The 23,992-nt window shown below is 39.9% G+C and overlaps 1 protein-coding gene across 1 annotated transcript in view; it reads left to right on the forward strand.

Annotated features, from left to right (window-relative positions):
* LOC119795168 (xenotropic and polytropic retrovirus receptor 1 homolog) overlaps positions 1–21,639 on the forward strand; it is a 59,121-nt gene extending 37,482 nt beyond the window's left edge. The window contains exons 3-15 of the mRNA XM_038303023.1: positions 1,014–1,115; positions 1,199–1,422; positions 4,308–4,457; positions 4,596–4,679; positions 5,500–5,581; positions 7,942–8,031; positions 9,605–9,702; positions 9,810–9,989; positions 12,827–13,268; positions 15,239–15,399; positions 15,476–15,609; positions 16,989–17,210; positions 18,700–21,639. Of these exons, the coding sequence (XP_038158951.1) occupies positions 1,014–1,115; positions 1,199–1,422; positions 4,308–4,457; positions 4,596–4,679; positions 5,500–5,581; positions 7,942–8,031; positions 9,605–9,702; positions 9,810–9,989; positions 12,827–13,268; positions 15,239–15,399; positions 15,476–15,609; positions 16,989–17,210; positions 18,700–18,754 (2,024 nt within the window). The 3' untranslated portion in view covers positions 18,755–21,639. The remainder of the gene's footprint in view (positions 1–1,013; positions 1,116–1,198; positions 1,423–4,307; positions 4,458–4,595; positions 4,680–5,499; positions 5,582–7,941; positions 8,032–9,604; positions 9,703–9,809; positions 9,990–12,826; positions 13,269–15,238; positions 15,400–15,475; positions 15,610–16,988; positions 17,211–18,699) is intronic.
* Positions 21,640–23,992: the final 2,353 nt, after the last annotated feature.

The raw sequence follows: 23,992 nt of genomic DNA on the forward strand, positions 1-23,992 counted from the left end.
TATAATCTGATGAACCTGCTAATCCAGACTATCACTCAGACAGTTAGGTCATTACTAACTACTCATTTTAGAAACGTCTGTCAGCTGTCTCCACCTCAGAGACACAGAGGATGACGGTAATAATAGAAAACAGTTCATTAGCAAACTTTCTCTTTACGACTGACTAACACATTAAAATCTGATTCAGTTCCTCTTCAGCTTGATTCAAATAATAAATCTATGAATTATTCCTCCAGTTGAAAGTTTAGCAAAGCTGGGTGACCTCACTGAACCTGAAGCAGAGCGTATTTGTCGTTACTTTGACTGTGTTGGCGATGAAATAGTTTTAATGACTGTTTTGAATGGGGGGCTCTCTCGTGGAAACATGCATTTGTTCATGTTTCCATTCAATCACTACTATTGCTTGAAAATGATTTCAATAATCTATTAATCTGGGTTAATTTTTCAGCCTTAACAGAGATATAATATATTAAATGATCCTGAGTGAAAAGGTGCCTTGGTTCTGATTTAAAAAAAAGTTAGAATCAACTAATTTATTAATCGATTAATTGTTTACTGGAATATAAAGACTATAAAATATGCCTTTAGCTGACAGAGCAACCCATTTAGAGGAGTAATTTGACCATCCATCCATTTTCCGTGTAATTATACCCAAATTGTAAAAAAGTATATAAACAGCATAGGTAGGTGATTGTACTTTCCGTTGACCTCAGCACTGATATGCTGTGCTTTTTTTTACTTTGATTGAAACCAAACTTAGTTCTTGAACAAAGTTCTCATAAAGTGAAGAGTTCTCCTTTCAGTGTCAAACTGTCTTTCTGGGCCACAAAAACAGAGCATGATTACAGACTGATGCTGTGGTAGATCCTGCTGCAGTCTAACTGCGCCCTCTGCTGGTCGGTAACCATAATAACGGTTTTTCATTGACTTGTGGGCCTCAGTGCTTTACCTGAAAGACGTTAGCATTAACATGAAAACATTACTGTATGCTTTTTATTTCTGCTTCTTTGCAGTCACAGATGAGGATACAGTCAAGAGGTACTATGCAAAGTTTGAAGAGAAGTTTTTCCAGACGTGTGAAAAAGAGCTAGCCAAAATCAACACCTTCTATTCTGGTAATGACAATGCAGAGTCTTCCTCATACATCTACCAGAGCATTTGTGCCTTAAATCACCTTGTTTTCCCTTAATCCCTCCAGAGAAGCTGGCTGAGGCTCAGCGGAGATTCGCCACGCTGCAGAATGAGCTGCAGTCCTCACTGGACGCCCAGAGGGAGAGCTCTGCTAACGGGCTGGGTGTCCGGAGGAGAAAAACTGTGTTTGCCCTTTCGCAGAAGGAGAGATGCAAACACAGGAACATAAAGGATCTGCAGCTGGCCTTTTCAGAGTTCTACCTCAGCCTCATTCTGCTGCAGAACTATCAGGTGGATGACAGCACACAGTTACAGCCTACTGGGCTTCAGATAGCACCTCTTATTGCATGTGGTGGAGCTTTTTCTCTGATACTTTACTGAAATGTTTTAATTTAAAGGTATAATGGAGCATTTTTGCTAATTTGTTTAAAGACTCCACTTAAAAAAAAATGCACGTACACAACCCTGTACATCTATTAAACGCGTGCGAGAGCGTGCACGAGTCCATTTCTCCTCGTGCACGCTGTTTAATCGTTGCTGTTCTCATAGCTCATAAAAACGTATTGTGCCTGAACGTCCGCCCTAACCCCTAAATCCCTCAATCACTATACAGAGTGGGGACTATATAGTAAACTCAGTCAATTTACCGTTCAGACAGATGATCCCTACCTTTTACTCCCTGTTGTTAACGATAATCAATTCAATTCAGTTTATTTATATAGCGCTAATTCACACTTTACAGTTCACCAGATCATACAATCAAACTGATTTAAAGTTTTCTATCAAAGGAAAACCAGTTGATTACTTCGTCTCATTAACTCGAAGGAAATCCCTCACGCTAAGCATGCTGGTAGTGACAGACCAGGAAAAAACCTCCAGCAGAATCAGACTCAGTGTGAGCGGCCATCTTCACTAAAAGAAAGAAAACTTTCTAGCAAATCTGAGCTTCCTAGTTTCTTCCAGAAGAAACTGAAAGAAACAGTTTCTTCCAGCCAGAAAAATCCTGGGGGGAAAAAAAACGGCATTCAGAAGAAACTTCCCACCCTGTGAGAAACCAACTGGACACCATGGACGTCCACATGTTCACCAGACAGACAGAGAATAGTTAATACTTCAGGCCTGGAGCTTTTATTTATACTCCCTGCAGCTTTTTCCTGCTTATATCCAACTAATATTACAGCAGGACGCTACATGTAGCAGCAGAAACTCAACATTTTTAAGTTCTCTTCTTGTCATCCCGGGGTGACAGTAGAGGTGTTCACAATCTGTTGATATTTATCACGTCTGACTTTATCACATCTGCACAAAGCTCCAGTTTTCAAACCATACATGAAATATCCCAACAGAGAAACCTGGGTGGGATGAATTATTTATATCAAATGGTTTAAACTGATGCCGAGCTGATTATACAGCTGATTATAGAAACGGGATAAATCTATCAGTTATTCCCTAATGTCAGTAGATCCACCTTCATAATATAACTGATTTAGTTCTGGATACAGCGTCCATCATTCACATGGTTTTCCTTCACCCTATCAAGATAAAATTCCCTTGATGGCTCAAACTACAGACATCTCACTGGAACAGTTTTCAAGCAGATCCTCCAAACCTGCCTGAAAACTAACCTTTGGTGGATTATTTAGGATATATTTTACCCTAAAGAAAACTGGATGCTGGTGAAATATTAAAGTGGCTGAAAACCCAGGAGCTCTGAAGGCATCAGGCATGCATAGCAGCTTATGGAGGCGTACAGCCTGAAAACGGGCCATAGTTGCTTCTCTGCAGAGACAGTTCAGCAAACTGACAAACCTGTTTCATCAGTTTCCCTTTAGTCCCCCTTTCATCAAATGATGAGACATCCTTTTACTCCTCTGTGTCGAGATGCATCGCAGGGTTCTTTTCCACTTAAAGGAATAGTACACCCAAAACATGATTAGCCTTCATTTTCTACTCACCCCCATGCTGAACAACACTCTGGAGTACTTTTTTGATATCTCAAATGCATCTGGAGATCTGGGAGGCTTCTTACTGTCTGCTGACATTCAAATAATGGAGGTCTATGGCGCCCGAGGCAGAAAGGTCCATAAAAGTCCACAAAAACGTGTCAATATTCCTCCATACTGCTCGTCCAATGTATTCCAAGTGTCCTGAGTGGGTAGCATCCAGAATTTACTCGAAACGAAGTCATTTAGAATGTTTTTAGAGCATAAACAGTAGTGTATAGGATTTCCTGAAAGCGCGTTCATGACGCTACGGAAGCCGGCAGACCAAACCAGATGAAAGTGCGCATTCAGCGTCTGCTCTTCCGATAATGCTAGCGTAGAAGAAGAAATGTGCTGTTTACCTGTGCAAAGAAAGAAACAACGAAAAAAAAATGTCTGAGGACTTCAGTGTTGAGGAAGAGCATGAGTTCTTTGCCGAGCTGAATGCGCTGGTTTGGTCTGCCGGCTTCCATAGAATCGTGAACGCGCTTTCAGGAAATCCTATACACTACTGTTTATGCTCTAAAAACATTCTAAATGACTTTGTGTCGAGTAAATTCTGGATGCTACCCACTCAGGACACTTGGAATACATTGGACGAGCAGTATGGAGGAATATTGACACGTTTTTTGTGGACTTTTATGGACCTTTCTGCCTCGGGCGCCATAGACCTCCATTATTTGAATGTCAGCAGACAGCAAGAAGCCTCCCAGATCTCCAGATGCATTTGAGATATCAAAAAAGTACTCCAGAGTGTTGTTCAGCATGGGGGTGAGTAGAAAATGAAGGCTAATCATGTTTTGGGTGTACTATTCCTTTAAGAATGAAAAATTTTTAGAAGATCTAAAGCCAGTTTCTAGTTTCTTCTCATATGTATCTGACAGAGGCACCTTGATCGAACTAAAGACTGGATTATGATCGTAATAGTTATACTTTTTACTTCAAACACTGTGCAGCAACAATAAGGCAATAGTAAACAATATTCAGGCAGCCAGTGGAAACATGCAGCCTTAAACAGATTTTAGCCTGGACTTAAATGATCAGTGTTCAGATCTTTCTCCACTCTGCTCCCTGTGGTGATGAGGCGGACAGGAGGCTCCATGGAGTGAAAGAATCATCAGCTCTGCTTGTGCGGCCTTAGAAACCAACCTTAAACTTAACTAACTCTGTCTCTCTGCCTTCATATCCTGTCAGAACCTGAACTTCACAGGGTTCAGGAAGATCCTGAAGAAACATGACAAGATCCTGGAAACTTCAAAGGGGGCCGATTGGAGGGTGGTCCACGTTGAAGTGGCTCCGTTTTATACCTGCAAGAAGATCACTCAGCTGATCTCTGAGACTGAGGTAAGACACGCGGCACAGATTTAGAATAGAATAGAATAGAATAGAATTCAACTTTATTGTCTTTGCACTGTCACAAGTACAAGCAATGAAATGCGTTTAAAACGAAGCAGAGACTCACTCCTCTTCTCTGCTCGCTAGGCGTTGGTCACAACAGAGCTGGAAGGTGGGGACCGTCAGAAGGCCATGAAGAGGCTGAGGGTTCCCCCACTGGGAGCTGCACAGGTGAGTCACACACTTTCTATGATCAGACTTCTTCTGCTCCGGCTTATTCTGTCAGTAAGGAAAGTAAACGCTTTTTGTGGTGCAGCTTTGAATGTATTGCTTCGTTTAATGAGAAATCTTGTTGGCACATTATCAGCCAAAACTTCTAATGATGGAACCTAATGATTAAGGAAAAGTCCAGTCAATAACAAATAATCAATGGATCATTATTTATACCTAAAACAACTACGATCGCAGTGATTGAATGAATTTTGTGATCTCTGCACAGTGACGTCACAAACCAGTAGGTGGCAGCAGTGTTCTTTGACTAACATGGATGTCTCCAGTAAAGCGCATTCAATTGAAAATTTTTATCTTAATTAAAAAACGGTTATTTATTGAACAGTATGTAATCATTTAATATTTAAAGTAATTTCAGAAGTTTGAATTCTGAATATGACCGGACTCTTCCTTTAAAGAAGTATTACACAGGTTCAGGGGTTAAATGTTTTTTGTTTGTTTTTTTTGCCCATACATGCTCTTACTTTTGAATGACATGTAAAATTATGTTTCTATTAGTGGGTTATGAAAGATATTCTACTTTGAGTGTCCGCTGCCATTGACCCATTAGAAAGAAAACTTAAATCTTTTAAGACGTTCCACCTATAAACAAAGGATTTAGCCCTTCTACCCTGGTATCATTTCAACTCATCAACATGTGAGAGAAACATTTGCCAACATTCTGGAAGTTGCACTAAACTCCTTTCATTTACATTTTATCCAGATTTCGGATGATGATGATGATGTGCATTTCAGAGATTTGTTTTTTTTTTTTTTACAGCCTGCTCCAGCGTGGACAACCTTCAGAGTTGGGCTGTACTGTGGGGTATTCCTTGTCTTGATTGTCACTGTGGTCATCACAGGTATGACCTCCTAATGTTGTTATACAGCCTGATGATATTTACACCGCATCATATACCGTTCCTTCCATCTTAAGAAGAGGGGAACGTTATCTGACGGGGTTTAGAAGCCCATCAGATACCGTTCCTCCCATGTTAAGCAGGGGGAACGCTATCTGACGGGGTTTATAGTCCTTTCAGATAGCGTTCTCCCCTGATGTCATTCACGTTGAGTTGCAATAAATGCAAAATTCTCTGCAGGTTCTTGTCTTTGTCGTCCTCTCTATTCAGTTGGCTTTTGAAACACACAGCGAGAAGGTGGGGGTCGGGTGGTGAGGGTTACGGGGCGAGAAACGCAAAAGTTACGCAATAGTTACTCTAGAAGCCAATATGTACAAGCTCTATAAAAGAAGGGAAATGATGTGTTTTGGTTTGACCGCTTGGCGAGGAAACGCTGTCGGCTCACAGCTGGTTGTTGTATCATTTTTATGTTTTGTAAGCAGCAAGAGTGGGAATAAATCAGCCTTTAAACAGCCAGAAAAGCGTCTGGACATTTCCTGTTCACCGTCTCACCCCGGCAAAGCGCGTCAACCATAAGATTCCGGTTTAAAAACAAACCAGTGGCTTTAAGCGTCGTCTTAGCCCCTACAGTTACTTTTACTAGAAACTAGTTACTTTTATTGTGGATTAACTCGGTTAGTAACTGTTACTTTTTGGGAGAAGTAACTAGTAACTATAACTAATTACTTTATTAAAGTAACGTGCCCAACATTGGTCGCGCATATATTGAACTGACTGCAGCCTCTCCAATCTATACTGTATATATTGTAAATCAAAGTATCAGCATTAACTGATGATTACAGATATATATTCCATTAAGCTATAGCTTAACCAAACCTAAAGGTAGGATTATCCTGACTTGGACTGTACCTATAAATTTTGAAATTAGTTGAAAATATTCATACACATTTAATAATATAAATATAGCAATGTTTTAATCTTCTGTGGAAAAATGTTATATATTTTAGATAAATGTTTAAAGTTTAGTTGGAGAGCTTGATCTAAATTACTGCTGTAGGTCAAATCTGTGTATCATAACTCAAGGTAAAGATTCAGATATTTATTACCAAATTAGCTGATTATTTTTTCATTGATTATTCAATTAATTATGATTAAATTGGAATAAGTAATTATCCCGTAAAAATTCAAAAAATATCCACTGGACTTGGTTTTCAAGATTTGAAGACGTTTCTCCACCTCTCCAGGAAGCTTTCTCAATTCAAATGTCTGGATCCGCAGTGAGTTTGAGTTTTATATAGACAACGCCTTGTATCGCTTGGAAACATGCAATGGTAACCGATGAATGGGTCGTTAGTTCCATCGTTAGCGTGTAATATCTGAACCTGTCTATGATTCTAGGGGTCGGTCGTTAAAGGGGGGATTGCCATTAAGGGGGGGGATTGTCTCCTGTAATACCTGACAATCCCCCCCCTTAATGGCAATCCCCCCTTTAACGACCGACCTCTAGCATCATAGACAGGTTCAGATATTACACGCTAACGATGGAACTAACGACCCATTCATCGGTTACCATTGCATGTTTCCAAGCGATACAAGGCGTTGTCTATATAAAACTCAAACTCACTGCGGATCCAGACATTTGAATTGAGAAAGCTTCCTGGAGAGGTGGCGAAACGTCTTCAAATCTTGAAAACCAAGTCCAGTGGATATTTTTTGAATTTTTACGGAATGACTATGACCTGGATGACTGAGAACCTTCATCAGCAATAAGTAATTAATTCTGAATAGAGCATACTTACAGAGAAAGTTTTCATTTTGTTTGGTTGTTTTTGAACCTCGCAGATTTGCCAAATTTGAAAAACAATGCTTGCTTTTTTCTTTTACGTTTATATATTTCACGTTTGTAATTTAATTATTGATTACAGTAAGACACAATCTTGTGAACTAAGTTAGTTGGGTTAAGCCAACCAGAAAGGGCTGAGCTGTTAACATGTCCATGGTAGAAAATATTAAGCTGCATATTAGAGTAACAGATTGTTTTGCTGGATTTTTTTTTTACTTATAAGTAATGAAGCGATAAATCTGCAGAAAGGACTAGTTGTTTTATACAGTAGATCAATCATGAGAGCAATCATTGATATAATCAATATGTGGACATATTTGGAAGGAAACTATTAAACCAATGGCGGACGGACTCGTCTCCAAGCACAGATGTCAGGATTCTAGTGACACGTTAGCAATTATGCAGGTTGTGTTTTATAGTTAATAAAACAAATCTGGATGTTTCCATGGCGATGACAGTCATTCTCTGCTTTTTTCTCTGTGTTCCTCTGCTGTCCCATTTAAACCATTGTTCCCAACAGGAGCTGTGATGATCGACAGTTCTAAAGTCTGGCCTATGATCAGGATCTACAGAGGAGGTTTCCTGTTAATCGAGTTCCTCTTCCTTTTAGGTAACGCATATGTTCACTGCCTCATCACACTAAAACACTTTAACGCTTGGTTCTGTTCTACCCTTTGAATCCATCCATGGAGTCTCATTTCATCCGCTGTGTCCAAACCAATCATGTGACCTCTATGCTTGTCAGTCCTATGATGTTAAACTTTTACACAGTGAAACTAGTATAAAGTTTCCAGGAATGTGTCCATGCTCAAAAAGCCACCTTTGCATATAAAAAGCTTTTTAAAGCTTCAGTGTATCTCTGTGGCCAGATCCTCACAATAATTATGAAATTATTTCTTTGGTTTGCTGTTTATTGATCCAGATTGTTCTCATGAATTAATCAGTCATTCGATAGATCCTTATAATACTGAACTAATTAATACTAAATAATATTTTCGAGTTCATAAGCGGTAGAACCAGATATCACATTTAGGCTACTTATTTATTAGCTGCAAGTGAAATGGTTATTGTTAGGATTTCTAAATTGATTTTGTAACATTTTTTTAGGTACCGTGTGTGCCTCACAGATGCAGTCATATTCATTTAATCATTATTCTTTTTTTTTTTATAGTAATGGGTTAATGAGGCATCTTTGTTTCATCACATTGCCAAACTGTACTGATGCTGCGTTCGTACTGTCTCACAATACTGACACCTGCTGGCCCTTTAAAGACACTACAGGCAGCTTATTGGACAGACTAAACTGAATTGATTTGATGACCTAGAACAATTAAATTATTTAAGTTATTGTAGGTTATGTTGTATTATTTCATATCTATGTTTAAATTGAAATTGAAATTTAGATGCATCAATAAATAATGTAAACATATAACATGACGTGAGAATTTAGGGGAAAAAATGTGCATGAGAATGATTGTGGACTAGAATTTTAAATAATATTTTTAAAACAATAAGTACAGTAAAAACAGTAAATAAACCAAGAGTCAATTTGAAATTAACTTTAATTAAGATAAGCTGAGTGATGACTGAGAGGAAAAGTATGACACAATGAGAAAATAAAAACAACGACTGAAACCTTCCTATTCCTTTTAGGCTGCTTCAAAAATATTGATAATTTTATTGATAAATCGCAAAAGATGAGACTTTTTTCATCATTTTGACAGATACATTTTTAAACACAGTTTAGTGACTCAACTCCTGTATCGGTCACATGACTTTCCTGAAATGACACGCGCACCGATGCAGTGTTTTTCTCTTTGGGCTCCATGCATGCACTGATGCGTCAGTGTTGCTGGACCCGTTAACAGTTTAAATACAACAATCCATGAATGTGGATCCACAGATGTTGTAACCTTGTGCCGCCTGCAGCCGTTCTAGTTAGATAATAGTTTGTGGTAATAACAGCTCCAGCTGGTCTGTTTTTATCTCCTCCCCTCACATGAAACAAAGGCCTGTATTGCTAAAGCAGTTACCATGGAGGCTGCTTTAAAGTATGAAGCTTATAAATGTGGTAACGCTGCTTTGCAAGCAAAACACGATCGCACAGACTGAGGTTTATTAGAGTGGACTATAAGATAATAACTTATCCTGTCTTTTAAAATCTTCTCTTTTCTCACCTCCAGGAATCAACACCTACGGTTGGAGGCAGGCGGGAGTCAATCATGTCCTCATATTTGAGCTCAATCCCAGAAATAACCTGTCCCATCAGCATCTGTTTGAGGTTAAAGCTCTCGCACACAGCCAATCAGAGCCTGTTTATATGGACTGCATGCTACTGAAGGTTTTCAGATTTTTACTGACTCATCATATCCTTGTGTGTTGATGCAGATTGCAGGTCTGTTGGGGGTGCTGTGGTGCGTCAGCTTGCTGTCGTGTCTCTTCTCTGACAGCATCTTGGTTCCGATGCAGGCCAATCCTCTGGCTCTTTATGGCGTCTTCTTCCTGTTTCTCATCAACCCTTCGAAAACCTGTTACTATAAATCCCGTTTCTGGTTGCTCAAACTGCTGGTAAGACCTCCCTATTAATAGATCCAACTTGTATGGAGCTTTTCTGGTCAAAATCGATACTCAAAGAGCTTCATTACTACAACTACATTCAAACAGCCGATCTCTTAAATGGGTAAACCTACAAACAGATAAGCAGATTGGTAGGCAGCTCAGGGTTATGGGCTTTTCCCTGAGGCACATCGACCCTGACCCACAAGGTAAATATTTGACTGAATATGGGTCAAAGGTCTGGTCAGCCATTGCTGACTTGTTCTAACTGGCAACAGACCAATAGTTCTTTTCTTTTCATTTTTAACATGTCCTGTTAATTCCCTTATAGCTCTGAGAATTAATGTCCCGGTGTTGGATGATGGCCCAACACATTTGCCTTCACAAGGCGACCATTATGGCTGTTGCCATAAGGTTCTGCTTAGTAGGTGTGTTTGAAACTTTGTTAGAAGTGGTTTGGGGGGAAAAAACGTATGCGTATTTTAGGGATTTTAACAACACTTTATTTACACAATTCAAACAATAGAACCAATTTTTTATGTAAAACAAAGTCAGTCAAAAAATCACTATTAAGGTAAAAACAAGTATCAGCTAAAATCATTAAATGAGGAGCTTGTTGAACTGTTGTTGTCCCTCATCTGATACAGTACATAAAACTTTGTTAAAACCCCACAGCTGAATAAAATCCTCCATGTTCTGTGTGGCTCTGTGGAAGCGAACCTCCAGTCTTATTCTGGCTTTAACGTTGCACTTCCACAGAGCCACGGCATCAAGGTAAAGTCCCTCCTGCAGTCTGTCTCTGCGGGACAGGTAAATGGCCATCTTTGCTTTGCTGTTTAAAACATTTAAAAGTCGGGCCTTTGGCTTATTTTTCCTATTTTGGCAAACTCCTCCTATAAAAAGAGCATTTGTAAAAAAAAGTCCCAGAAAGACTAAAAACACTAATTAAAAAGCTAAAAATTGTCTTTAGTCTTAAGTTGTTCTGTCCAGATGCAGACCTGCCGGTCCTGAAGATGTCTTTGGTTTATTGCTTTTGTGCAGCTATGGTAAAAGGCTTTCTGGTACATATTCTATCAAGCCATTCTCTGTGGGTCCAGGCTGGAGAGCAGAGGTCCGCTTTCCTTGGGGAGAAAGAATGAGAGGAAAAGACAAAAGCTGTGTTCACACCAAATGCAGCAGAAGCAGCGAGTTTACATGCAAAGTCAAAGGTTGACGCTCGTCAAGGCGCAGCAAAATGTCCCGCACCGCATTAACCAATCAGAGAAGCTGATCTGGGAGGCCACACATCTTGCCAACAAGGAGTTAAGCTTTGTTTCTACTCAGAAAAAGGAGTCTTGCACTTAACACAGATATGCCCCCCCCCCCCTTCCGTAGACAAATTTGTAGGTGACCGCAGACTGCAGATGGCATTGCAGGGAGGACAGAAAGGAGGCCTCTAAATGGTCAATTCTACATCAGCTCTACACTATGAGTATTTCCTGTTTGGTATCTAATGACAGAAACTCTGGCTGTAGTGCTGCCTGGCACACCCCGGGCACTATCCCAGACACCGTCACACAGACCTACAAACTAGCATCCTGTACGATCTGTTGGTTTGCACCCAAAGGTAAAACATGCAGCGCAACGGCCAGCCTTTCGGGAACACTCCAGGGTAAACTGTGTGTCGTCTGGCGTTGGATGAGGGGTTGTAGACGGCGAACAAGCTCATCAAACGGACATACAGACATCAACAATGCTAGCTAGTTTGTGATTGTCCCTCTTGCGTTGTGGCATGGCATGACATAGCACAGATCCCATTTCAATATTGTGCATAAATCAAAAATATTTGATTTACCTGCGCCAAGCTAACTGCAACACACAGCTGCAGGAGTATAACCAGCCCTTTAGACCCAGCTTTTTTTGCCAGTGGAAAGGGAGCCAAAGGCTGATTGTTTGCAGGTTGACCCGTGTTTAAAAAACATGCTTTAACGCCCAATTTTCAATGGGGAAAGAGGTTTCAGGCTCCCTAAGCAGGAAGATATGCTTAGTAGCTCTAGATGATCCTAAACTACCTCACCCTTATGCTAGTGAAGATTCTCAGTCATCCAGGTCATAGTCATTCCTAAAAATGTAAATAAAAAACAATCCACTGGACATTGCTTCCAAGTTTGAAGAGGTTTCGCTTCCGATCCATGCAGTGAGGAATGCTCTGATCTTTATATCGGAGAAAACAAACAACCTCTTTACAGACACATGGCCCAACACAGAAGAGCAACCTCCTCCGGACAACACTCTGCGGTACATCTACTCCTTGTGGACAAAGGACATTCTTTTGAGGACCAGAATGTTCACATTGTGGACAAAGAAAACAGCTGGTTTGAGAGGGCGTGAAGGAAGCTATTTTTGTTAAGAAAGAAACTCCAACCTTAAACAGAGGGAGTGGACTCAGATTCCAGCTTTCAAAAACCTACAATGCAGCAATTAAGTTGATCCCTTCCTGCTATCATCGCTACCCTGTACAGGAGGGCAGAAGGCCTCGCCTATTCAGCCAGGCAAACAATTTTAACGACCCCCCTTTCAGAGACATAGACATGTACGGGGCATCGCAGGGTAACAAAAGAAGCCAAATGATCCCCCTTCCAAAGGGCTGGACCCATTGCATGTTCTTTAAAGGCTTTGTTGGGCTACTGTGTAAGAGCCTCAAACTCAACGCTTTTTCTGACATTTTGAATTGAAAGGGCTTCCTGGATGGGAAGCGAAACGTCTTCAAACTTGGAAACAAAGTCCAGTGGATTGTTTTTTAAGTGTTTTGGGAATACCTCACCCTTACAACTCAGAAATGCGCTCTGTCTGTCTGCTCCTCTCCTCAGTTCAGAGTGGTGACCGCTCCATTTCATCATGTTGGATTCGCAGACTTCTGGCTGGCTGACCAGTTAAACTCTCTGGTGGTGGTTTTGATGGATCTGGAGTACATGGTTTGTTTCTACAGCTTTGAGATGGACTGGACCAAACACAATGGGCTTTTCATCAAACCAGGTGAGATGTGTAGAACCAAGCATTGGTGGAGCACCTTTCAAAGCTGGAAATATCAATGGCTGACGCTGTCTTTCTGTTCAGAAAAGGCATTTTGTAACACCTACACGTACGGCCTCCGGGCAGTGATAAAGTGTCTCCCTGCATGGTTCCGGTTCGCCCAGTGTCTTCGCCGTTATCGGGACACCAAGCGAGCCTTTCCTCACTTGGTCAACGCCGGGAAGTACTCCACTTCATTCTTCGTGGTCACCTTCTCAGCCCTGTACAACACACACAAAAGTAAAGTGGACTTCGGTTTGACTCTGTTATGACCTTATTTTAAGGCAGATACCTGTTTATTTAAACCTGTCTGGAGTAACCAGAATATAAATCTTTCTGATATCTTATAGAAATATGTTTCTTTCCATACATTTCTATTGTCAGACTTTATTTCTTGCTAACATGTTTTATCCCCCATGAAATCCGTTAAATCTGCAGCCACCACATTGTTTGCCCCATCACCCCCCCCACCCCCATTAATTCATCCCCTCATCTTTCCATGCATCCTGTGCTCCATCTATCTATCATCTATCCATCCGTTTCTTCATCCATTCATGTCTTTATCCAGTGGGTACGGACTAGAGACTTATCCATATGGGTTTTTAAGGCAGATTATTTTGACATCAGTTCAAGGCTACCCAATCCTTTTTTTCGCTTGTTTTAATTTGTAACATTGAATGTGATAAATGTGCGAATTTTATCATCTAAAGCAAAGACGCGCATCAGTCTAATTAATGGTTCATAACGAGAAACGTGTGGATTGCAAAAAGAAAAAAAATGATCTTTCTTTTCCTTTTTTATGGGAATAGATTTCCCAGAGCTCGATGATAAACCAACCGTTTTGGTTTCACAAGCAGACCAGTGTGACTGTTGCCATAAGGTTCCACTTAATACTTGTAAATGAAACTTTATTCAAAACGATTTGGGAGTAAAAGCATTTGTTACGGAGACGAATAGGGAGGTGACAAAGAAAGAAGGAATAAGAACTAAAGCCCCTCTCACACCTTGATGATTTAGACAAGCTTCTGTCTGATGTACGTAAAATCTGTCGAAAACGCCGGCATACGCTGGATAAGTTATGGGTACATTTCGTATAAGTTATGAGCACGCTGAAACACGCTGGCAAACGTCAAACACGCATGTTCAAAATTTCCCCATGTATGCCAGCATATGCCATATAAGTAGGTTATCTGATTGTTGGCATACGTTAAGTGTAAGTTACTCATAAGTCGTGGCGTCCAGCTTATCCAAAACCTCTGAGTAACTTCTCCTCCAGACTGCACCCCCATCATAGGGTGAGCAAGAAGGTGAGTGATGGATCCTCCCTGCGTTCACGTCCACGACCAGCAATCTTCCTAGCAGACATGACTCTGAATCTGCTGCGACTGCAAACCTTCTTTCTTTCTTTTTATTCTGTTTTTTTGGGGGGCTGGCGGTATGTATGCCAGCGTTTTAGGAGATTCTGGGACGTCGGGCATACGCTGTCTAAATCGGCAAGGTGTGACGAGGCCCTAAGGGGAGAAAGAGAGATAGACAGGAAAGAGGAAAAAATTTAAGACAAAATGGCAAAAGTAGACAAAACAAAAGATATACAGTAACGGGTGTGCAGGTGGCTCAGTGGTTAGTGTGCGCTACCCATTGACGGAGGCCGTAGTCCCCGACGCAGCCGACCCGCGTTTGAATCCAACCTGTGGTCCTTTCCCCCATGTCTCTCCCTCTCTCTCATACCCTCTTTCTTGTCAGCCTAATGTCGAAAAAACAAGCCACTAGTGCCGTAAAAATTAAGAAAAAAAAGATATACAGTAACTTCTAGAAGTCTGCTTAGATGAGAGGAGCAAATAACAAAGAACATAACAAAAAGAAGAAAACAGAAAACTATAATAAAAAAATAAATAAAAGCTTCCAGAGCAGCAGGTATCCCTTAGATATCCATCTGTGTCGCAGTCAGAACCTACGGTGATTAAACAATATTAATCAAGGTAGTATATATCTATAGCTGCAGCTTAATATTTAGTATTAGTTTGTTTCTGTGAACTGCTGTAACCAAAATCCTTGGATCTGTTCATATATACTTTAGACAGACTGATGAGCAATGTTGCTGCTAATACTCATGTAATATTGTTGGGGTTTTTTTCAAAGGAGAAATTTCTGTTGTTTCCTATAATGTCTGTAATATTTATCCCATGACTGACCGCCGTATTCCTCCACAGAATCCAACCTGGAAAGCATCTTCTTATACTTGTTCATCGCCTTTGCAACTGTAAGCTCTTGTTATACTCTGATTTGGGATCTAAAGATGGACTGGGGCTTGTTTGACCGCAATGCAGGAGAAAACACCTTCCTGAGAGAGGAGATAGTCTATCCACAAAAGGTATTCTTATGCAAAGTCTGGCAGATCTGCTCATGTATTGATTGACTGTAACCTGTGTTTCCTCCGCTCCCTCCAGGCTTATTACTACTGTGCCATAGTTGAAGATGTGCTGCTGCGTTTTGCGTGGATCCTAACAGTCACTCTCACCTCTCTCACCTCGGTGGAAGGCGACATACTGGCTACTCTGCTGGCTCCGCTGGAAGTCTTCAGGTGCATAAAGCATTTCCCCCTTTTATTATCTGTTTCCAGTTTCTCCCTCATGATTAAATGTCGCTTTTGGTAGATTCTTTACTTTTCTTTCAGCTTTCTAAATCCAAAGGAAAGTACTCTGCAGTTGTTCTAGTTTTCAGTCTCATCAGCCTTGTTCTGAAATGTACTTTGCTTAACTACCGCAGATTAAAATTCACACTGCAAATATTTAAATATGAAATAAGTGGATGATAAGAGATTTTTCCATTATTTAAGGAGGTAAGAAGATATGCAAATGGAATGGCACGATAGACATTTAGAAAAAGAAAAAACAACTTGAATTCAATATCTTATAATAATGATCTTATTCCATTGACATATTGTGTTGTTTGTGTTCTTAGATGAAGTGCTGATGCACATGTGGCCGATCCAGTTCTATTGTTTTACTGGAGGGTTGTCTTGTTTGTCCATTTTAAGTTAGAAACAAATCATAAGGAGAAAACAGTGAAAACGTGAAGCCTTCTTTATAGGTTAGGAATGTTATGCAAAGCAGGATTTACTTTTTTTTTCATGTAGGGTGGAAATTAGATTTATTGTTTGTAAAAAAAAAAATTGGTTTACTTCTTTAGGAGGCATTAGAGTTATTGGACATCAGGCAGATCAGACTTTATCACACTGTAAGAACTAATCTAATTACAAGTAAACATTTCTTTAAATTAGCATCCTTGATATGAATTTGAATATTTAAATAAGATTCTCTGTAAATAGAGTTTCTTTAACACTTAAAATAAGGGAATCGGATATAAAGCACTTGAAAGGTATATATGGATTTTCTTGGTTAGTACGTCCACTGCTTGTGAAGTTACCTGTGAAACGTCGTCCCACAGCCGGCAAGCTGCTTTTTTTTTACAGCCAAATGCTGCAGATGTGGGCATTTCCACTGCGTGTGTCTGTGGGAGTGGGGAGTACCAGCATGGTGGACGGTGGCTTCACTTTTTACGACCAATCAGCAATCCAGTCAATAAATAGAGATCAGTGGGTAACCGCAGTACAGTAAGATAAAATGGATCATATTGTAAAAATAAAAAAACATAACTTCCGTCAATAGGAGTCTAAATAGTGATGGTGATGTTTGTCGCTCCAGTTTTGAGTGAAATCATACTGAAGTTGAGTGATTTTTTTATTTTTATTTTCGGTTCTGGCAAACGTCCAGAATGGGACACCAGCTAAATTTGAAGCTGTCGCTTACTGAATGAGGATTTGTTGATTTTTTTTTATTTTTACTTTGTGTAATTTGTTTTTAAAGCAAAACAATTAATTTGACCTTATTTATTTTGTAATAAAGGAAGGAGCTGTACTCTGATTCAGCCGCCGCTAACGGCTCGTTTTATTTTCTCCAGGCGCTTTGTGTGGAATTTCTTCCGACTGGAGAATGAGCATCTAAATAACTGTGGTGAGTTCAGGGCTGTCAGAGACATCAGTGTGGCTCCGCTCAACGCCGACGACCAGACTCTGCTGGAGCAGATGATGGATCAGGAGGACGGCGTGAGGAACCGGCAGGGCAAGAAAAGCTGGAAGAGGAGCTACAGCATGAGTCTGCGCAGACCACGCCTGGCCTCCCAGTAAGCACCCATCAGGGACATCTACCTGATTACTACCTCATTCCACTATCATTAGGGCTGAATGTATGGCAAGAACTAAACAATATAATTCTGATAGAAATATAAACAGTACAAAAACACGAGGAAAACAACCTTTGCCTGTCAATGAAACTCCTCCCACAAAACATTTTTAAAAATAAAACGCCTAAATGATTTTTATGTGGACTTAAAAGCTCAACAGATGAAATGCAATGTTTTTGATGGTTGAAGGAAAGACAACTGAATATAAAATAAACTCTAATCCTCTTTTAAAGTGCAATTATTTTAAAATATAACTGTTCACTTCACCATTTAACTGAATTCAGCATCGCCATCAATAAAAATCATTCATTCAGTTCAATGGGGCTCATTTGGCTTCTTCTAACCCCAATAGCACCTGATAGAGGATCCTTCCATCTGGGGACCAAAGCATTTGGCTACGCTAAATTACTGCTGAAATGGTGACCGTGCAAAAATACAGAGAACTTTAGCTGGAAATTCAGTCTGCCATGTTTAAATAAAATAGTATTTCTATTATATTGAATCGTTGTTTTGTCCTAACTGTATATACTTTGGACTGAAACATATTTTGCTTGTAGTCAGAATGAAGTGGTCAATCTCTAAGTTTTGTCTTCAGTGTTTTTCCTGCAGGTTGAGTTAATCCTAGATAACTGGTACTAGTTAGATCAGAGGTGACAAGTAACAAAGTACACATAATTTGTTACCTTATAGATAACAATTAATAAAATTTATTGATCCCCAATTGGAGAAATTTACCGATTTATCCCCTCCCTTTGGGGAGAAGTGGGCTGCCGTCGAGGGGCTCAAACTTACAACCTTCTCACATTAAAAAAATAGACTCGTTTTTTTTTTTTTTTTTTTGAAAAAAAAAAGATCAAAATAATTTGCTTCATCGAGAGAATTAATTTCTTTCTGGTTGGACTCATCAACACCAACATGTTGTTCACCACATGCCAAAGGAAATAGTTTTTCATGATGATGCAAAGTTAAATTTGACTCTAGTTAGACATTAATATACAAAGTAAGAAAATTAAATATTAGGAAGTTATCATCCAGAATTGTATAAAAATGTTCCTTTAATAGGCTAGTGCAGTAAAGCTTCTGTCCTTAACAAGTTTTCTTGCTTTACTTTGGCTTTTATACTTTAAGTAGTTTTAAAAAAGGTACTTTAACTCTTTTACTTCAGTAAAAAACCAAAGTTTATTTTAAGTTGAATCTTAAGTTCTACAAAAGTGTTGGATGGAACAGATGGATTTCTACTTGAGCACTAAATATTAATACTTTTGACACAACTGAGTTAGAAGTGGATCATTTCTGAAAAAAACATGCAGAAAGAAAGGATCACGGTCACTAAGCCATCATCACTAATGGTTAGTAAAGTTGTTTTTTTATGTAAAAGTATGTTTTATGTATGTATTGAAGGCCTTTATTTCCTACCTCTTAATTCCAGGTCAAAAACCCGCGACACCAAAGTCCTGATCGAGGACACGGACGACGACTCCTGACATCAGGCCACGCCCCTCGCCTGGGTCCACAATCTGTTCAAAGGAGGAAACTCTGCCTCCTAAAGAAGAAATCACCTGGCGAGTGGGCGTTCAGCTCCAGTAAGGACCAGCTTTGATCTCTGGATCCTTTTTCCCACCTGTGAGCCTCTGCTGGGGTTCTGAATTATTTCAAGGGAAGAATTTTCACCATTTTCTGAACTTTTGAACCAGCTCTGCAGCTCCCCCTCCGTACTCCGAACTCTGCTCTTGCTAACCTGATGAGTGGGTGATAATCCTTCCTGATGATCACCCAGCAGCAGACTCCTCAGAGCCTCAGCATGAACAACGCAGCTAAAGAAAAACCAAGCAAACTGGCCTCTCATGTAGTGTTACTGCCCCCTTTTCAGTGCCACAGATCTCTGTGGGATTCCCACACTCAGAAAGGGGCGTCCAGTGACACAGAGTCCCTCTGCTGTAGAGCGCAGAGGACAGAATCTCCCTTCTCCTTATCTCCTCCATCATGATGCAGCAGACGGTACTGATCAACATATACGGCGAGGCCGAGAAGTCATTCCCCGTATCGAATCATCCCATCTCCTCATCACAGAGATGCCTTCTTGCACCTTAGACGCTTTGGAAAAAACCAACATGCACTTTGTAGAACAGGTCAATAGAAACTCTTTACATCCACTAAAGCAGTGATGATAGTTCAACTTTTCTGCATGTATAAAGAACCCCGAGTGATGATCAACACATTTTCCATTTTTAGAAATGTTTTTTAAGTATTCATTTAGTGACTGTCTTAAAAAAAAGGTCAGAAATGAACAAGTGGTGGGTCTGACTGCACAGAACAGTAGCTGGAAGGACAAAACAAACAATGAAAATGCAGAAGCACTTCTGCCACTAGGAGACGGTTCTCTTATGCACGAGTGTGACAGAAAGCAGCGCCCCCAGAAAAGCCCACAGAGCTTCTGAAATCTTCGATTCAACCATCCAACGGCAGAAACTGAGGACTGTGGAGGAATAGGGGGGGAAATCATTGAAGCAAAACTTCCAGCAATGGCCATTATTAATTTGAGGAGGAGAAGAGGTCACCTGTCTGCCCCTTACTGATTTACTGCTCCAAAATCCTTAAATATTAAAGCCACAAACAGAAGCTTCAATAGCAGAAGCAAAGGGAAGGAAGGAAATCTAGCTTAGAAATTGACCCCAGGTCTGACTGGAAGCAGGGCAAATTACACAAAAGTCAATGATTTCAGGTCATTTTCAGATAAAAATCAGAGGTTTATTTTGCTTACATTCCAATAAAATTTGCCAGATTTAGTTTAATGTCCGTTTATTTTTCTAAAAGCACAGTTAAAAGCTCTCCATTTGGATCTAAATGAAATGAAATCCTTTTGTTTATGTATTTTTCTTTCAGATTTAAACCTGTGATGTTAAAGGAGGGTTACTGTAATTATCTTCCCAGATATAAATCAAGATGATATCAGCTTTTTATTGCCAATGAACTGATCTAAAGTTGTCGCTCTTTGCACGTCTCTCAGGCTTTGTTTAGAGTAGAATTGGAACGTTTTTTTTTGGTTTGTTTTTTGTGATTCTAAATGTGTTCAGATTCCAAAATGATAAGTTATGGCTGAATAACAGGGCAATAGAATCCAGAATAATGCAGGACCATTCAAGGCTCAGCAGGACTTTTTAATGGTTATACAGCCTAACCACTGTTAGAAGAGGACCTATTACAGTAGCAGCCGTTCAAAATGGCCTTTCCCAATCAAACCCCATCCTAATGGTTAGTAAAAACTCCCAACTTCCAGCTGCTGGAGGGATTCCCCTCTTGCATATTTTTTTTACTCTGACTCCCCCCTTTCATTGAATTACAGCGTCTGTCCAGGAGAAGATGCTTCTCTTTAGATCTTAATGTCCAGAAATCATGACAGAATATTTTATTACAAATATTGATGTTTAAAAGGAAGTGAAGGGGGCCCAGCCAAGGGCCCATCAAGGAAAGTTGGGACATTTTGAATGGCTACTACTGTCTATGTTGAACCAGGTGTCTGCAAGTATAAGATCCATGAAGCCGGATGGAAACCAACCTTCCTGGGAACTCTCTCTGTGGAGGAATGTTAAATGAGTTTTGACCAACATGCTGCTGTAGCTATTTCTATAGTGGCAGTGCCCTGCTGTCAGACTCTTTACTGGAAGCTAGCTGTGCTAATATCACACACCAGGTTGGCAAATCAGACATACTTTCTTTTTTTCTTCATCTTTTGATCTTGAACCATCTGTTTGTTAAGCAGCAGTGAAACCTGACCTTTTGTTTGTTTTTTTACAAAGCTTTTTGGGTTGTAGTTTCTGGAAGGATCCAAGAGAGAAACCTTAGAAAGGTTTTTGGCTAATTATGGTTTGTGTCTAATATCTTAAATACGGTTATTGTTGGTTTCTAATTTGTTGAGCATGAGGAAGGAAGCCCCTTAGTTTTCTTAACGGGATCCAGGACTAGTAGAACATTTCGGACTAAACATGTTGTTTTTCTTCTAACTTAAAAAAAATTCTGGTGATCTTTCATTCATTGGAACTCGTTGTAATATATGTGAGAAAACGTTTTGATCCTGATGCTAACCGTAACGGGAGCTTTCTCTCCATCTGGGTTAGCATCTCCTAGCAGCACAAACACCAGTTTCTTCAGCCAACTCTCCCCTCTTCCTCATCTTCATCACCTCTCATCATTTCTATATTCTCAACATGTTCTGGTTCAAACTGAAAAGGATTATTGTGACCGTTTGCAGTTTTAGTTTGATTGAGCTAGTACTACAGCACCTAGCATATGTCATTTACCCATAATACATTGCAGCATAAACGTTGGTGACAATATTTTATTTAAAAGTATTTTTGAAAAGACCTGCCCTCTCTTAGACTAAAAAAAATAAAAATGCACATGCACACCCCGTTACCGCTCCCGAGAGGAAACGCCTATCAAAGAGCGTGCATGAGCCCGTTTCTCCTTCTGCACGCTCTGTTTAAGGGTTGCTGTTTGCGTCACTCGTACAAGCAAGACTAGCCATTTTTCCACTATGTGAGACTCACCACTGGTAAGTGAAAATGAGGATTAGCACGTAGGGCTGAACAATTAATCGCATTTTCAATTTAATCGCGATTGAAAAAAATGCAATTTCCAAATTGCGGACGTCTGCAATTTTTGGCTATGTAACAATTAGTGAATCAGACGCGTTCTTTAGGTGTCAGTAAAATATTTAAAGTGGATTTGCCTCCACATGGAAGGGAAGACAGTTGCAGCAGTGAGATAATCTAATTTTATTACTTGTTTTAGAGTTTATATATTCATACATAGCACTAAGTACCAGTTTATCAGTTTAATACATAGACTGGTTTGTTGGTTGGATGTTCAACAAGGACTGATGTCCAAATCAGTTAAAAGCTGTTCTTTTGAATAATATTCTGATTAATAAAAACATTAAAAGTTCTTGATTTAAATAGTCCTTGTTTACAATTGTCTTTATTTAGGGGCCATTTTTGTTGCTTGTGGTTATGTAGAGAAAAGTCAAAATTAAATTGCAATTCTGGTTGAAATATATCGTACGCAGAATGTGATCATTAATTAGGACACAGTGTGTCTTTTAGTACCTAATCTGCACAGCGATGAAACAGATTGATTTGTTGTTTGTATATGTTTAAAAAAAGACATGATCAATTAAACTGGGGGGAAAAAATTGCATTAAATCGCAATATAAAGAAAGAAAAATTGCAATTAGATTATTTTCCAAAATCGTTCAGCCCTATTAGCACGTAGGACGGCCTTATGTAAACAGATCACCAGAATGACCTTTTCTATTAACCTTTTCTATTTTTACATACATATATCCTGATCCTACTTATTGTTGAAAGTGGAAAGTTTCAGGGACAGCCCTGAATGTTTTGTAATTGTACGCGTTTCCACCGAACATTAAGCCGATGGTTTAGAGTTATGAGTGCAGGCAGATCCATCACCTGTGGGTTTGGAAGGAGCTGCCATGTCTGTGTGTGGTGAACCCAGCAAAAATGAGGCTTATAGGACGGACCGCTTTTGTTTTGATCATGAAAGGTTTGTTAAAAAAGCCATATTGTTAGAGAGAAGCATCTCTCATTAGGACAGCAGGTTTTTTGTTTTCCTCCAAGATATTTTCAGCACATTTGCACCTTTTCCTGCCGATCCCAAAGCATCGCAGCAGCTTCTGACTGCTGTCTAGTCAGCAGCCATTGATTCCTGAACGTACTGTGAATGTATGGGATTCAGGAATTCTCCTTGCTCGGGTTCGGCCATGTGTACACTGTTTTTAACATTCCATATATTATCTGACAAACAGCAGGTAAAGAATCGCACGGCTGGCTCAGACAGGTGAACTCACCCTCCCTTTGGTGTTCATATAAGAATCTGCTTAAATCTTCAAACTCTGATGAGTTCTTTATTATTTGTGATTTTTTTTTTTACTTCTTGTTTTTATTTATTCACAGATCCAGGGTCCCTTAAAATAACAGACTTTTAAAAATGTTTGGAAGAATCTTAATCTTGTCTTGAAGGGCGGGACTTCAGGGACCAAAGCCTGGGTTCTTTCAGAAAGTCTTAGAACGTCTGTGACTCTGGAACGGCTCCCTCCGTAGCAACAGGTTCCAACCAGCTGCTCTGGAGAAGAGGTCAAACGCAGGAGTCACAACCTGCAGAAATGTGTGTTGTTTTTTTAAGAAATCCAATCTTTGGTTTTCTGTTTTTATTGTTCGTCTCCAGAATCCTGGCATTACTTTGGACTGAGCGAAAATTCCAGTGAGGTTTTCCATGTGCATCAATCGGTGATCAGGGTTTCTTCTAAGGCCTTAGTCCACAGCTTTAGGCTCAGTTCTTCGGGCCAGCACCTTCCTTTCCTTTCCAACAGTCTCTCCCTAAGACTTTACTATTCTTTTTTCCCGAATTGTTTACTCAGTCTGTGATGACACTGTGGTAACATCAACCTTCTGAAAACAGTTTCATATATACATCGGAGAATTAAGTTACAAACTGCCTCTTTGCTGTCATTTTACTCCATGAGCCCTTTTTTTTTAGGTTACTGAGAGTTCACTCTTCTGATGGCTGTAAAATATCTGAGAATGGCTTTTGATGTCAAAGATTGGAACCACTGTAGACCAGAGAAGTTTGATCTTTTAAAACACTTCTGACCCAGTTGGCCAAACCCCGGGACTCCTGGTTACATATTATATAAACTGATGAAT

Source organism: Cyprinodon tularosa, unplaced genomic scaffold (genome assembly GCF_016077235.1).
Source record: "Cyprinodon tularosa strain WSP-4 unplaced genomic scaffold, ASM1607723v1 ctg501, whole genome shotgun sequence".
Classification (NCBI taxonomy): domain Eukaryota; kingdom Metazoa; phylum Chordata; class Actinopteri; order Cyprinodontiformes; family Cyprinodontidae; genus Cyprinodon; species Cyprinodon tularosa.